Source organism: Helianthus annuus, chromosome 5 (genome assembly GCF_002127325.2).
Source record: "Helianthus annuus cultivar XRQ/B chromosome 5, HanXRQr2.0-SUNRISE, whole genome shotgun sequence".
Classification (NCBI taxonomy): Eukaryota; Viridiplantae; Streptophyta; class Magnoliopsida; order Asterales; family Asteraceae; genus Helianthus; species Helianthus annuus.
Window position 1 is genome coordinate 50,933,791 of NC_035437.2, and position 15,588 is coordinate 50,949,378.

Here is a 15,588-nt window from a genome sequence, read left to right on the forward strand (position 1 = left end):
ATTATTATATGTTGTATTTGTAGGATGGGTTTGATTATATGAAATTGTCAACGGGTATCAACTTCAGGAAAAAAAAAAGACAAAATATAACTGGTAATAACTACTGTAGTCGTATTGTTTGTTTTATAGTATGGCTAGAATAAAAATAAGCACCGTATGATCATCTTGATACGAAAGTCAACTTTGATTAGTTTAAGGAAGGTGAGTACACAATTCAAAGTCATCGTCACATCTATATGTATCAATTTGATAGTTAATCACTCACTAATTTGCCGAGGCATGGTTGAATCCCAGTCAGGTGTTGCTCCGGTAAACCGCGAGTCAGTGACCATTCAAGTTCACCAAATAGCGGCCAACTATGACCAGCTGCCAGAAAGATTTATCTGTAAAGAAGATGAAGAGTATGGTAACATCACCAAGACTGTCGAGTCTTCTCAAACGGAGATTCCTGTTATTGATGTTAGCCTCTTAACTTCATCTCATTTGGAGCTCGATAGGCTTAAAACAGCTCTTACCACTTGGGGGTGCTTTCAGGTTTTTTTTTTTTCTATACATCATCTATCTAACACTTCTTGCTAGTGGAAAAACTAGAACTTTTTAATCAGAGGGTCGGCTTATGTCTTTCCTTAAGAAAATATCAGATTTCATACAAAAAAATATATAAATCCAACAAACTTTGGTGATAAAGAGTCAGCAGACCCTCTGGACCCCTTGTTCCACCCCGCTTGGTCGGAGTTTGTGTTACTGATTAATTGATATTTGATCGGATTTCAGGCAATTAACCATGGAATTGAAGGTCCCCTTTTGGATAAAGTTCGCGAAATCAGCAGACTCTTCTTCAATTTATCAGCAGAGGAGAAGAAAAAATGCTTGAGGGAAGAAGGTGATGTTGAAGGCTATGGAAATGACATGGTCCTCTCAGATCGCCAAACTCTTGATTGGACTGACAGACTGTTTCTCTCTGTTCTTCCTGAAGATCAACAAAGGCTTCAATTTTGGCCTCAAAATCCTACTAACTTCAGGTAAATCGGTCTCGTAAGACCACAAAAAACTAATGTCAAGTTGAACATGCATCTTTGATGTTTCAGGGAAGTGGTTGATAAATATTGCTCCAAAGTTGAGTTGATCAATGAAGTTATCTTTAAAGCCATGGCTAGATCATTGAACTTGGAGGAGAATTGTTTCTTAGACCAATATGGGACAACAAATTCAAAAATTTTGGGAAGATTTAACTACTACCCTCCTTGTCCATGGGCTGATAAAGTGTTGGGACTCAAGCCACATTCTGATGGTTCAGCCATCACATTTCTGTTGCAAGATAAAGGGCTTGAAGGTCTGCAAATTTTGAAAGATGGTCAGTGGTTCGGAGTCCCTATTGTTCCCGATGCTCTAACCATCAATGTCGGCGATCAAATGGAGGTATTCTTTTTTTTATGTCAATGTGAAAACTCTAGATCAATCTTTCTTGTGAAAATATGATTTGTTTGGAGATCAGCAAATATTTGATGAATGATATGTACATGCGCAGATAATAAGTAATGGAGTGTTCAAGAGCCCGATACATCGAGTGTTCGTACACAAAAAGGACCAAAGGATTACTGTGGCTATGTTCTGCATGCCTCAAACTGAAAAGGATATTGGACCTATAGATGGGCTGATTACGGATGACACGCCAAGGTTATACAAGAACGTCACTTTTTCTCTCGACTTCTATTTAAAGAATTACCAGGAAGGTACGAGATCAATTGATGCTTGCAAGATTTAACTATGTTCAGAAGATGGTCTTTACATCTGTTCTTAAGTGTTTGTTCATTTTGTCCATTTTTATTTGTTTTTATTTTGTTGTTGTCGCCAACATAAGAACAGAAACCATTGTTAAACATAAGAATTTGTTTGTGGGATGTCATTTAGCTAAAAAAAGATTTGTGGGATTGAACTACTAGACTGCGTAATCCTTCTCCTTTTTTCTAAACAAAGAATTTTATCATTTTCTGGATTCAAAAATAAATGTATCAATGACAACGATTAATTACGCATACAGCTAGGGAGTTAAGTCACACTGTAATTACATATCAACTTTAACTAGTGGATCAATCTTATCCCTTACTAGAAGTACACTGAGAAATCATATGCGAAACCAAATTGATCATGTATCATCTCTAGTTTGCACAACATAAATCTTTAATCATAATGAGAAAAACAAATTATGTGTATGTCACACCACGACAACGGCGGAAACACATGGTGTGTGTGAAAAGATATGTTTCACAACCAAGATTACACAAACACATAATTTAGAAAAGATATTAATTAAGACATCTAAAAATATTCAAGTAACAATACATGTCCAAAAATGTATTTAAAAGTTGTTTATCAAAACAGGGGATTTTCATCTATTTCCCAAGGCTATGAAAAATAAACACAAATCCTCCAACCAAAAATCCGATCGCCATTACGTTCCATACCCTAGCCATGTAGTCTGGTTAACACTTTCATGATTTCCGTGAAAGATATGTTAAAAATCGTCAATATATAAAATATATAGGTGAGTTCACAGGTTTTCGATTTAAATAAATACCACTATCTGAAAACTAGTGTGCGCAACAGAAATAGGAAATGTACAAAATATAAATTAGGGTTGCAAATCCTTAGGTCGATGGCATTCCCATGAACCCATAACCAAAGCCAAGACTAATTACATTGCCCTGCATGTTGTTTCATGGTAACAACTAGTTCGGAATATCATTGCACCCATTGGTCCTTCCGAGTTGACGCTAATCAACCAGGGTGGGTCTTGTCAAGATCCAGTAGTACTATTCATATATTCTTATGGCTACACTGCTTTGTATTAACGGTTACAGTGAGACTACACGTCCCCTGTGACTTTACTGCTACCCATGCGCCCATCTCATCTACAATTTCATGTTTCCACAAGTTACTACACTTTTTAACATACATATGTTTCCCCACGTTTAAAAACATTAAAACGTAAAGGGGTCTTAAAGGGGTCGTGAAGACTTACCTTAAGCAAATACGTAAATAAAAACAGAAAATAGCTAGCCCAAATCTGAGGGAAGACCACCTACATGTGTCCTAATTAACTTAACATGACACCGGTCCAATAGTGTGTGTCTTAACCGACAAGTCGTACCCCACCTCCCAAACCACTATATATATTCCCCGTTCAATTAAAGATATCCTATCAGAGGCCTGCTAGTGATAGGTTAACCCGTTACGAGTTACACGTAACTAAATAAATAACCTTGTTAATCTTGTACAAGTTATTCAGATTCATTTCTCCAACCCCGATCATTTGCCCATGTTCCTCTACGTCAATGACCGTTGTAACAAATATATTCGTATATATTTGTTAGCTTATATTATGTTTCCATTTGCCACTCCACTCGACTCACTTCACCATATATTTATCTTCCCATTAGGATAAATATAATAGGTTCTTGTCGATCGAGAGATTTTGTCCGAAGTAAGTATTTATAAATTTTTATTAAGAATATATATCCCAAATATACTTATGACACCCCGTACAAAATTGAGTTATACATATTTATACTTGATTCTTTTTACACAATATCTCACTCATACTTTTCATCCATTAGGGTGGGGGTGGTCACTAGTGATAGAATTCTATCACTCACAAGCATCCAATCATGTTCCGCCACGTCATCAACCATTTTTTCATCACTTACAACCTTTTTTAGTGGCAATGGTCATCACTCACCACCACACCCAACAATTTCCCCCAACCAACAATTACCCTCACAAAATCTGGCCATCACGCGTTGAAAAAATCACGCGTTAAAGATATTTGCATTTATCACGCGTTATAAACAACTGGTGGCGGTGGGAATTGTTATCTTATCACGCATTGAAAATGGCCATGACGGAGCTATAACCGACCGCCCCCACCGCCCTTAAACTTACTTGTATATTTTGTTTATAATATATATATTTTTCATACTAGAATATATCATTCTTTTGGGACGTAACACTATTAAGATGTAGCTTGTAGCTAGGAAGTAATACATACACGTATGTCAATTCGTCTTAGTTTTCGTCCAATATGTCGTGTTTTATTCTCGTAGTATTCCGGTCGTTCAACTTATCAAAGTTAACCCCGAAACATATTTGTTTTGGTTAATTTGTTAGATTTCCAATTAGTACGTTTTCTTCGAGATTATCATTCCCATAATTTCTTAATATATTTCTCATGGTATAAAAATAACTTTACTTACTCGCTTTATTTATAAAAACATAGTTTTTTTTTGTATTTTTCTACAACTTTCACGTTTTTATAACCTAAACTTTATAAAACGTCATTTTTCTATAAAAATAATCTTATTTTTATTAATTTCACCAAATTACCATAAATCCTCATAAAATATCTCAAGGTTGTCAAAATTACATTTTTGACACCAAACTATCAAAAGTTATATTCTTGACTCTACTCTTATAAATTTCCATTTTAAAACCCTCATAATTTCCAAAATTACTTTTAAGTCTTTTAACTTTTCAAAAGTTAATTTTGGAACTTCTAACTTTCAAAAATTACATTTTTAGTCTTTAGATTTTAAAGCTTATAACCTTTAGCAAACATCAACTTACATTAACAAACCAATTCTTCCCATGAACATTTTTATGACATTATTTCTTCCATTTGTCATGATATGCCATTATTATATACTTAGTCACTTTTTTTATGTTTTTTTTAGTCTTTTAGTCCATTCACCAATTTTCATCAAAACTAACTTAGGTTACTTTAACGTATTATGTTTTTAAAACAATCTTTTGTTACTTAACAAGGTTTTAAAACATCATCAACAACAGTATCCTAACCCACACCCAATGTTATCACCCTAATATATCCATTTTAGTTTGTTTAAGCCTTATAACTCCCACTTTAATCATCTTGTTCACCAATTTTGATTATTTATTTATTGATATTGATATTGATATTAATACTAATGATTGTATAATAAAATATTAAAAAGTAACAAAAATATTATAAAATAAAGTGTCTTGATTATTTATTTATTGATATTAAAAAGTAACAAAATTATTATAAAATAAAATAACATAAAAAACATAATCATTACTTTTGACTTTATAATAAAACATAATTATTATTTTTGACTTTATAATAAAATAATATAATAAAGTAGTTAATCATTACTAAATCATTACTAAATTTGACATTTTGGTATGTTAATCCTTATCTTGGGTGTATTTACCACACCCCATTTTTAATGCCATATTTATATTTAAACATTGACTAGTTCAAGTGTCAATTGTTTATATATGCTTTCGTTAGGTGCATTTTTGAGTTATACGTGTAGCCGTGCTATGCGAATTTATTTTTGTTACCGGGATATTTACTTTTTATGTTTTCTATTAGAATTTTGTACTTCTAAAACATCCTATATTTTTTATAAATGCCATTTATTCTATTTCCCGGGCATCTAGGATTGTTTTTGGTTATTTATTGTTATCAGCAACGTTCATTCCGGACTAGTTATACTCATGCGATCACCTCACGTCTTTAATTAAACTGCTGCAATCCTATGCATTCTAATGGACTACGTTATTTTCTGGTACACAATTAACCTTAGTTAATATAAATATATACTTAAATTCGCTAATTATTTTATTAACGTCGTACAGAATTACACCTGAAATTTTGTCGGATGTCACATTCTCCATTGTTAAAAGAATTTGGTTCTGAATTTCAAGCCAAGGCATCCTAAATAGGAGGCTTCTCAAATAATCGGGGATACTTTGTTTTCATTTGATCTTCCCTTTCCCATGTGAAATCTGGTCAACACTTTGCGTTCTAATGCATTTTCACCAACTTGATTTTGCTACACCTAAGCTTCTGAACTTTCCAGTCCATGACTTCGATCAATTCTTCCATAAAGTGAAGCTTATCATCAATACGAATCTCGTCGGTAGGGGTGATCAACGGTTTCATCCAAGAGACACTTTTCAAGATTCGACACGTGGAAAATATCATGTATCCCACTAAGTTTGTCGGGTAACATGAACCTATAAGCCACGGGACCAATCCTTGCCAAGAATTCAAAGGAACCAACATATCTTAGATTTAGCTTCCCGCACTTTCCGAATCTAGCCACACCCTTCCAGGGTGAGACATTCAATAAGACCTTGATGTGATGCATCACAATAAACTACAAAATTGTCCATACCTTCAAGGAGGGATAGGATAGGCGCATCACACAACTTTTTTTTCAATAATTGGAAAGCCCATTGCATTTTGGTCCACTCAAAATTCTTATCATTTTTTGTTAACATGGTTAGGGATTGTGTTACCTTGGAAAAGTTTTCGATGAATCTCTTATAATAGCCTACAAGACCTAAGACTTAATCAATGTAATGGGTGTATATTATGTGCTAACTGAATATAGTGTGGCACATGTTATTGAGTGAAATCATAATACATGCTATATGAATATATGAGTTACTGAATGTATCGAGTTATGAATTAAACGACACATCCAAGGTTCTCAGCATCACACAACGTGTCACCAACTAAACTACTCGTTACTGTCAAACTTTTAAATATGATCACATTAACATTGTTTTTTGGACACTTAGGGTATTGCATGACCGTACACATGTATGTATATACATTATTTAAACCTTAGGTCGCGTGTAACGGACCTAACCACGAATTAACGCTAGAAGTACGTTGTCATACCGAGCAAACTAAGGTGAGTTCACTACTCTTTCACAAGCATGCGTCCCCAGGGAGGGAATATAACAACCCTCCAAAAATATCCATGAAACACCCCGTAATTGAAAAACCGAACTCGCGTATCGTCATTTAATTTAAAAAGAAAAAATAGGATTTATATTTCTGTCGCGGCCCACGACAGACCAAGAGAAATCCTCTGTGGGTCGCGGAGACCCCATAACTTGCCGGACACTCCTAGGGACACGTATCGTATACGTGTCAAGTCTTTACCAATGATTGGTCAGCCCTAAACCCTAGCTAGAGGGTATGGCAGCCCACGACGGGCTTAGACTTGAGCTCCGTCGGGAGCGACGATGTCTCAGAACACCTATAAATAGAACGTTTCAGCCACAGTTTCAATCGTTCAACTTTCTTTTCTTTCTCTCAACATATAGAACGAAAATAATACCCCAAAATCAGAAAGCTCTGGCCCGTTGTAAGTGTTTTAACCCCTGAACTGATTCGATACCCTGTCAGAGAGATCTTGAACCCAGCAACGGATGCCAAAGCTCTGCCTGATAAAGGCTATGCTTTGTAAACTACGTTGGGGTTCTGATCTCGTGACGTATTGATAAAGTTGAATTGCGGTATTATACTAACACACATGCATTGTATATTTTTAATAGGAACTCAAGAAAATCATCAGAAAATATTACCAGGAAACTTATAGTAAAACCTAAGTTTAGAAAGTCATTATCTCTTTTTACCAAATTGCTTTATAAAACCTTAAATGTTTTTCAGTTATGCTTATAGTGATCGAGTCTTTGTATTCTACAAATTACTGCCGGTATTATGGGGTTTTGTATACATTACTTGATATAACTTCACCATTTGACAAAGGGCTAGCCAATGGGTGAGATGACCGTAGTCACAGATCCGTCGAGTGACAGGTACTTTGGAGTTTTTGTTAGATAAAAACATTGTAATCTCCATCCTGATATTGTAAAATATAACAATGTGTCTTTTCATTAAATGGAATGTACTCACTAGTATTTCTTGCTGTTAAAATATTTTTAAAACGCGTTTCAGGTAACTTGTTGTGAAGCTATTATAAGCCAGCTATGAAGCACTGAAGCCTTAAATAAAGTGGCTATAAGTTACTTGAATAAAAAAAGAAGTTTATGTTCTCAGCAATTAGGGTTTATCCCTATAAATATATTGTAAATGGAACATAGGTTTCAACCCATTTGTTTAATATAAAAAGTTTGGTGTTTTGCAAACTTTGAAATTATTTCCTAAGTGCGATCCTGATGTTTTAATTCCACTTCAAAATTGATAAACACCGATACCACCCGTATTACTCGCGGCACCCGCTCCCAGGGTGGGGTCAGGGGTTGCGACAGAAGGTGGTATCAGAGCTACTGGTTTAAGCCATCTAGGTGTTCTTTTAATACCTAAATTTTAAACAATTATGTTAGGAAATTATGAAAATAACTTCTGTGTTATTCTGTATAAGTAAATCTTAATATTTATATTATGATTTTTATGTTATTTTGATGATTTTTGAGTTCACAATATGAGTGATCAAAATTCATCTGACGCCTATCGTCACTTGTCCCACTCTCCAATGGATGAAGGACCATCTGATACAGCATCCGGATACGTAACTGATTCCGATGAACCTTTTGTTTTTAGAGCCAAATCTGAGGAAGCTTTTCCACCTAAGAAAAGAGGATGGTTCAATAAGGAGAAAAGAGAAAAGAGAAGAAAAAGGAGAAACCAACAAGCAACAATAACTATAGCTGAAGAAACTTCTCAGATTCCAGTAACTAGACCTCTGTGGGAAGAACTGGATAGGAGACTAGCCAATCTTGATATATTCTGAACCGCAGGAAATATACTCGACCTTACTCGTCTAGCAGAACCACAACCATAGCTATTACCCTTATACCCAGAGCAACCCATAGCACCTATACCAATGTACCCAGAACCAAATCATGAAAATCAATTACCAAAACCAGCTTTCAACCCAAATGAAATACCCAGGTTACCAGCACCAAACCCACTAGAACAATGGTGGACTAATGATTGGGCATTTCAAAACCTAATGAACGATCCATATCCCTACATGCCATACGGAGAACCCAAACCAGCTTACAACAAATCCGCACCTGCCATAATGCCCCCCATGAGTCACGAAAACGTAGTCGAACTTCGCCACTAGGGTGAAGATTTGATTGAGGAAGGAAATATGATACGTCGCATAGGAGAGAATCTCGTCTACAAATATGATGAGAGAACAACCTAATACTATATACTATATACATATATATATGTATATATATATATACACACTTACTTTTATTTAATTTGATATAAAAAATATTATATATATATATATATATAATTTACTAAATATATATATATATATATATCACACACACAGATATATATATATATATATATGTATCGATGCATAAAATTTCTAACCTTTAGAATTTTAGTTGTGTGTACTTGATGCATAATATATATATATATATAAATACTTACATTATATATATATATACACACATATATATATACTATATTAATAAGCATATCTAAAGGACTTCTTAAGGTCATATGAATTTCTTTAAAACACCCCTAAAGCATGCTGTACAACCCTCTAAAGCACAATATAATTTACAATCCCAATTATACCCTTCACTCAAAAAACACACGGGTACACAAATCAATTTTAGGGTTTCTCATTCTCATTACATTTTATCCGCCCCCATCGACATGCTTTCTCTCCAGGCGATTCAAAGGATTCAAAAGGAGATCTAGCGTTTCTCTTGGCCATTCAAGATATGCCTTTCTCAAATTTCAAAAGCACAAATGAATTTCACTGGCTTTCAATCACCCTTAAATCTTGGGTGGGCTTTCAAATTTCAAAAGCCCTAAACATTTTCAGATCTGAACATAAACCAACCACGAATACTTTTTCAGATCTACCCTCTACTCCATGGTTCTAGCTTCTTCCTTTCTCTGGTTTTAGATATGATGGCCATCGTGTTATGGAAGAGGTTTGCGACAAAACTGCGGCGATGGAACCTTTGAAGATCGACCGTGATGGCGGCACTTAGGGTTCCGGCCGTGAAATCGACTTTCTGGGGTTTAATATTGGATGTTCATTATTAGGTAACAACATTGGTTAATGCATATTATATAAAATTTCATTAAACTTTTGAACCCTAATTTTGTTCTATTTTACTCTGGACAAATTTGCTCTTTGCTCTGGAGATGCTGTTCATTGAGATAGTAAGCCTGCAATTTGATAATCCTTTTTTGTGATTATTTCATTTAGTTTTTTTTTAAATACTGAAAATTTTCATATCCTGAACAAAACCAAAAGATAAAAACCCACCACACCATCTTTTAGTTTTCTCATGGGGGAAGAACAAAAAAAACTGGATTTTCTTTTGTAAGGTGCTTTGGTTAAGTGGTTTCTAAGAACTCACGTAATTATTATTTGTGTAGAAAGGGCCACACAAGGAATTTAGTGTTTAATATATTTTTTTACTAAGCCCAAATATGTGGTTTATGATTTTTTTTTTAATTTTGGTGATGGATGAAGTTTTTAAGTACTTGCACTCTTCCTTTTGTTACGCATTATCTTCCAATTAACCTTAAATTGATAATTTAAAGTTTATTATTTGGAATAGATTAATACTCAAATTTGTTTAGTTTGCCTGTTGGGACTTTAAATAAAATTTCAGATTACAAATCTATCTCTTAACATTGTAGGTCAAGAATAAGAGAAGAGAAAAAAAAAGATGGTCTTCTGGGCTGAGTCTTTCAACTTTGGTAAGTAAAACTCATCTCTAAAAGCTTTGAATTAATATAATTTCTACGAGCTTACATCTCTGTTTTTGTACTTATAAATATGACTATTCAAATTCTAATCATTTTAGTTGATATTCAAAGCTTCAAATCACGTCATTAATCTTTGTTTTGTTCTCACATGATGGTTTTCTATGTTGGATGTAGTAAATTCGCGGTCGAATTGATTTGCCGCATGGAAAAGTCTTATTGCTGTTATAAAACGAGGTAGCGAGCTTGTCGGAGCACAAGCTGCAGGTCCATCGTATCGGGGTGGTCTTTAACAAATGGTATACCATGTTTGTTACCTATAGATGTGGTGTTGCATAATTTAAGCTATTTTATTTTCAATTGAAATGGTCATTGCAGTTGCAGCCAACTGTACCAGCCTCAAGTATTCTTGAATTCCAGTTGTCCATTCTAAAAACGCATTTCCTTAGGTTCGGCTTTTTCTCTCATTGTAATTTGATGCATGAAAATCGTTTAACAATAGCGATTTTCTAATTGATCTTTAATTATAAATTTTAATCATAAGTCTAAGTATGGTATGACAAGCTACCAACAAGCATGAGCGTGCCATGTCATATGCCTTTTCTCACCAAGTATATATCTTTTAAAGGTGACAAGACATGCAGGTTGATTGGGATGGGTAATGGGTCAAACATGTTTAGGTTAACACGAGTCACTTTTTAAGCCGGGTTGGAGCGGGTCCATGCGTTGCGCTTTATTCTTTTGGGTATGAAACATTGTTTTTCAATTTGTTTTTTTAATCCAGAGACATTTTACATGTATTGAATTGGGGTCATTGTGCAGGTTTAAGTAGCTGTATATTTGGGTAAGTGTTTCTTGCAGCTGTACCTCCTGGCCTTGTGCAGCCGTCTTCGAAGTGCAAGTTGGTGTTTACCCGACGGAAACGATGACTTCATTGTCTATTGTGATGCCTCGAACCTTGGTCTTGGTTGTGTTCTCATGCATCTAGACAAGGTTATCGCTTACGCCTCTCGTCAGCTCAAGATCCACGAGAAGAACTATACAACCCACGACCTCGAGCTAGGCGCAGTTGTTTCTGCGTTGAAGATTTGGCGACACTACCTTTATGGTACCAAGTGTACGGTCTTCACCGACCATAGGAGCCTACAACACATTTTCAGCCAAAAAGAACTGAATATGTGCCAACGCAGATGGATAGAACTTCTCAACGATTACGACTGTGAGACCTGTTATCACCCTGGTAAAGCAAATGTCGTTGCTGACGCTCTAAGAAGACGAAGCTATTTGCATAGCGTTCGTAATATTCAAGCCCAACACCATCTCGAAATCCGAGACGCTCAGCATGTTTGTTTTACCGAAGGCACCTTGAAGAAGGAAAGGATACTTAACAATGGCGCCCAGCTAGAAAATAAATCGAATGGTATATTCCATTTTCTGGACCGAATTCGGATTCCCAAGCGTACCAATTTACGACAAATTCTGCTGGACGAAGCCCATAAGTCTCGATATTCTATTCATCCCGGTGCCGATAAGATGTACCAGGAACTCCGCTACAAGTACTGGTGGCTGGGCATGAAGAAAGATATCGCTGTCTACGTTTCGAAGTGCCTGACTTTCTCGAAAGTCAAGGCCAAGCAACAAAGACCTGACGTGCTTATCGTGGTACACACAAATTTAATCCAAATAACAACTATAGATAGTGGTAAATGGTATCAAACTCAGGGAGTATGTGGAAAATGTGTTGATGTTATAGCTTTGCACTTTAACTAAAATTAACCTAAATTGCAGAAATAAAAATCAAGAGTTTGGTTTGTTTGTTTTTTAAGAACTAAATTACTAACTATTCGCAAATCAAAATTGGTTGTTTAACAGATTAAGGAAGAATGACCATCTTAGGATTCAGTTTCTTTAAACACTTGTGCAAAATTCCAACTAGAAAGAGTTACATGGACATAACTCGTGTATAAACAATTGTTGTGATAAAAGGGAACAAAGTACTCGGATTATATGAATGCGAGGTCGTTTCCCGATGATCAATCAATCAATATCCAACCCTAACCCTTCCCGTGATATCTCGATTGCAACGGCACCAAGAACGTATGAATTAGACTAGAATTGCAATACCAATTAACAAGCTACAATCAATTACTCATACACCATGATAATCAGAGCAAACACAATGTTGTCATTCTAGAAATTCAGAAATAAACACACAAGAGTTCAAGAGAAACCTTCACCTAAGATGATCACCGAAAGTTTAGCCGGACATGGCTTGGTGAATCATCATAATTTCAATATCCAAGTTCATACGAAAAGAAAATACAAACCGAATGATTAGAAATTGTTTAGAACCACTTGCCAAAGGCAAAAATCATCCTAGAACCTTAGAGAAACGTCCAATCCTGAGATAATACCAAAAGACACCACTAAAAACTGTTTTAATGGGCAGTTACGAGTTTTTCCGTCATCTCCACCGTAACTTACGGTGGCCACCGTAAGTTACGGTGACTTACGGTGGCCACCGTAAGTTACGGTGGACGACAAATTGTTACGGTGATTTGCTACTGAGTTACGGTGAGGAAATCATGAGTTTCAGGGCCACCGTAAATTATGGTGGCTACCGTAATTTACGGTGAAGCCCTGAATGTTGGGTTTTGCTTCTTCGTTCCTTCCATACGCGACCCGTTCCTTTCCAAACCATCCAAAGTTGCGTTTTATCCCCTTTTAGCTCCCGAACCGCACCTGAAACATAAACAACCGTAGTTATCTAATTCAAGATAATTACGCGATTAAGTGAAGTATTAATTCGTCTTTTAACATGATTAAGGGTTGTCCTATGGACCACCCGTCACATCTCCACACTTAACCATTGCTTGTCCCAAGCAACTCGTCAAAACGTTTTTAAAACAAGCAATCAACATAAATCAAGCGCAAACATGCAATCCTTTTACTAACCCCTTTTTAACACCCAAAATAACGCAACCCTCGCTATGTCTCTCCTCTCGGCAACAAGTAAGCACTAGCAACTATGAGCTAGACACACCAAGGCTAACGGGTGGTTGCACAACTATAGGCTTGTACCTAAATAAATCCTTCTCCTAACAAATGCCAAACATGAATGCAAATCCAAGGGCTTTTAAGGTTGTAATTAACGTGGCTAGGTGTACGGGTAGGAAATGGAATATATATGAAGTAGCGAAAAATTTAACCCGGTCTTTTATTACACAATAAAATAAACAAACAACTAACAAGCTTAACTACTATGTACAAGATAACTAAATATCACTTCTTCTTTTTTTTTTCATTTTGCATTGCCTTTTCCTTTTTTCTTTCTTTTCTTTTTCTAATTTTTTTTCAAAGCAATCAACAAAATACATAACATTAAATAAAATTACATACTACTAAACAACCACTAACACTATAAGACCGGGTTAAATCGGGTAAACTTTTAAGTAACTAGCTAGGGGGTAACAAACGATAGGCTTTTAGGCACAAAATTGGGCAACTAAATGTCCAAACCCCCGCCCCTTTCACTACCATGCTCATATATATAACTTATGAGGTCCAACCCCCCAAATCCCACACTCGCTCACACCAATGACGAGGCTACCTAGATGACCTTATCCTTTTCGCATTCATATTCAACTAACGACTCAAACCGTATCAAGGCACAAGTTCTAATGCACCCCCACCCGTTGCCACTCTCATCAAAGATAAGTATTATTTATTTACATATGTGGCTTCAACTCTCACCAAGAATAAATGGGTATTAAGGGTTGCCGGTGCATCATTTGGGGCTAATTCAAGGTGTTCAAATTCTCACATTTTTCGCTTGATTTAATTTTTTTTTTCAAAAATCTCAAAAAATTCCCCTCATCCCCACACTTGGGATACATTGACCCCAATGTATGGTTTTGCGAGGCTTTGATCGCTTAACCTTTTCAACATCACAAGAAAGCTCAACACTCAAACCCCAAACTTCTTTTTGGTATTTTTCATTTTATATTTTTTTATGTTTTTCTTCTTTTAACGACATAACACCACCAACTAGCACCAACCCGATACAAAACATCAAAATACTCGACACCACCTAACCACCCGACCATAGACATATCAAACTAAATAAATATTCACAAAATATACAAGGAAGGAACACGACCTGACTAGTAATAGCGTGGTTGCGGAGGCCCAAAAATGGAAGACATCATGTCATTCCACTCTCCAAAAGCGAATGCACCGCTACTACTCCCACCTTGTTGTGGAGCTCCTTCTTGTTGGCGCGGGTCGATCCATTGTGAATGATGGAGCGGCAGGGTCGGATGCGATACACTACCATCGTAAGGTGGTAGAGACGCATAATCCACATGTTGTGGATCCACAACCATCGGCCGCCCAGCGTGCCAATATGCATGCATTCTCCTTGCGTGGTCATCATGGTAACGATTATTCATTTCAAATTCATGGGAATACGCGTGTGTGTGATTCTAGGCATCTTGACGATCAAAGCTATGCTTCAAAGACCGCTCGTGTGCTGATCAAATAACGTCCGCTCTGAACCCGACCATGACTCGAAAATAGGTGCCGGAGGACGTTGATTCTCAATAACCTCTTACATCGTGCCATCATAAGCCCAATTTGGCTCATACGAACGCTCCGTATAATCGTAAAAAGCACCACCATAAGCTCCACCTGGACCCCGTTGGCCCACATTCACATCCGCACCACCATGAGGTTCATCCTCATAATCTTCATCACCACTTGGCTGTTCCGCATCACTTTCTGGTTCTTCCGCCTCTCCCGGTAAAAGAGCTCTCGCATCAACCTTTAGTGCTCGCCATCGTTGACCCTCCGACTTAAGTTTATGATACCTCTCCGATTGGGTGTAGGTCCAACCGATACCCAACTTCTGTAAAGTAAAAGGCTGATGCCTTTTTGGGTGGCCCCTATCCTCCGACGTAATTGCCTTTTGCTGCTTCATCAATCCCGTGATGATTCGGCAATACGGGACAATATCTCTCCCCAACTTA

At 36.4% G+C, this 15,588-nt stretch overlaps 1 protein-coding gene and 1 long non-coding RNA gene across 4 annotated transcripts; both read left to right on the plus strand.

Moving 5' to 3' along the window:
• Positions 1-215: 215 nt before the first annotated feature.
• On the plus strand, positions 216-1,939 carry LOC110940759 (codeine O-demethylase). The gene is made up of 4 exons (XM_022182323.2): positions 216-534; positions 775-1,022; positions 1,089-1,419; positions 1,529-1,939. Exons 1-4 carry the CDS (start codon positions 280-282, stop codon positions 1,763-1,765), a joined length of 1,071 nt encoding a protein of 356 aa, XP_022038015.1. The 5' UTR covers positions 216-279; the 3' UTR covers positions 1,766-1,939.
• A 7,489-nt stretch (positions 1,940-9,428) lies between these two features.
• Positions 9,429-12,374, plus strand: LOC110940757. Of its 3 annotated transcripts, none has more exons than XR_002593524.2 (6): positions 9,431-9,889; positions 10,496-10,555; positions 10,739-10,860; positions 10,940-11,010; positions 11,190-11,306; positions 11,384-12,374. It is a non-coding gene; the product is annotated as an uncharacterized LOC110940757 (long non-coding RNA). The 3 variants fall into 3 exon arrangements; XR_002593526.2 differs by lacking the exon at positions 9,431-9,889 and adding an exon at positions 9,966-10,009; XR_002593525.2 differs by lacking the exon at positions 11,190-11,306 and having other exon boundaries at positions 9,429-9,889.
• Positions 12,375-15,588: the final 3,214 nt, after the last annotated feature.

What these genes read in the sequence shown, in the direction of transcription:
- LOC110940759 (XM_022182323.2), top strand. Translation starts at nt 280, where the DNA reads ATGGTTGAATCCCAGTCAGGTGTTGCTCCGGTAAACCGCGAGTCAGTG. An exon ending in CAAAATCCTACTAACTTCAG is followed by an intron (nt 1,023 to 1,088) that starts GTAAATCGGTCT and finishes TTGATGTTTCAG; the next exon opens with GGAAGTGGTTGATAAATATT. An exon ending in ATGTCGGCGATCAAATGGAG is followed by an intron (nt 1,420 to 1,528) that starts GTATTCTTTTTT and finishes GTACATGCGCAG; the next exon opens with ATAATAAGTAATGGAGTGTT.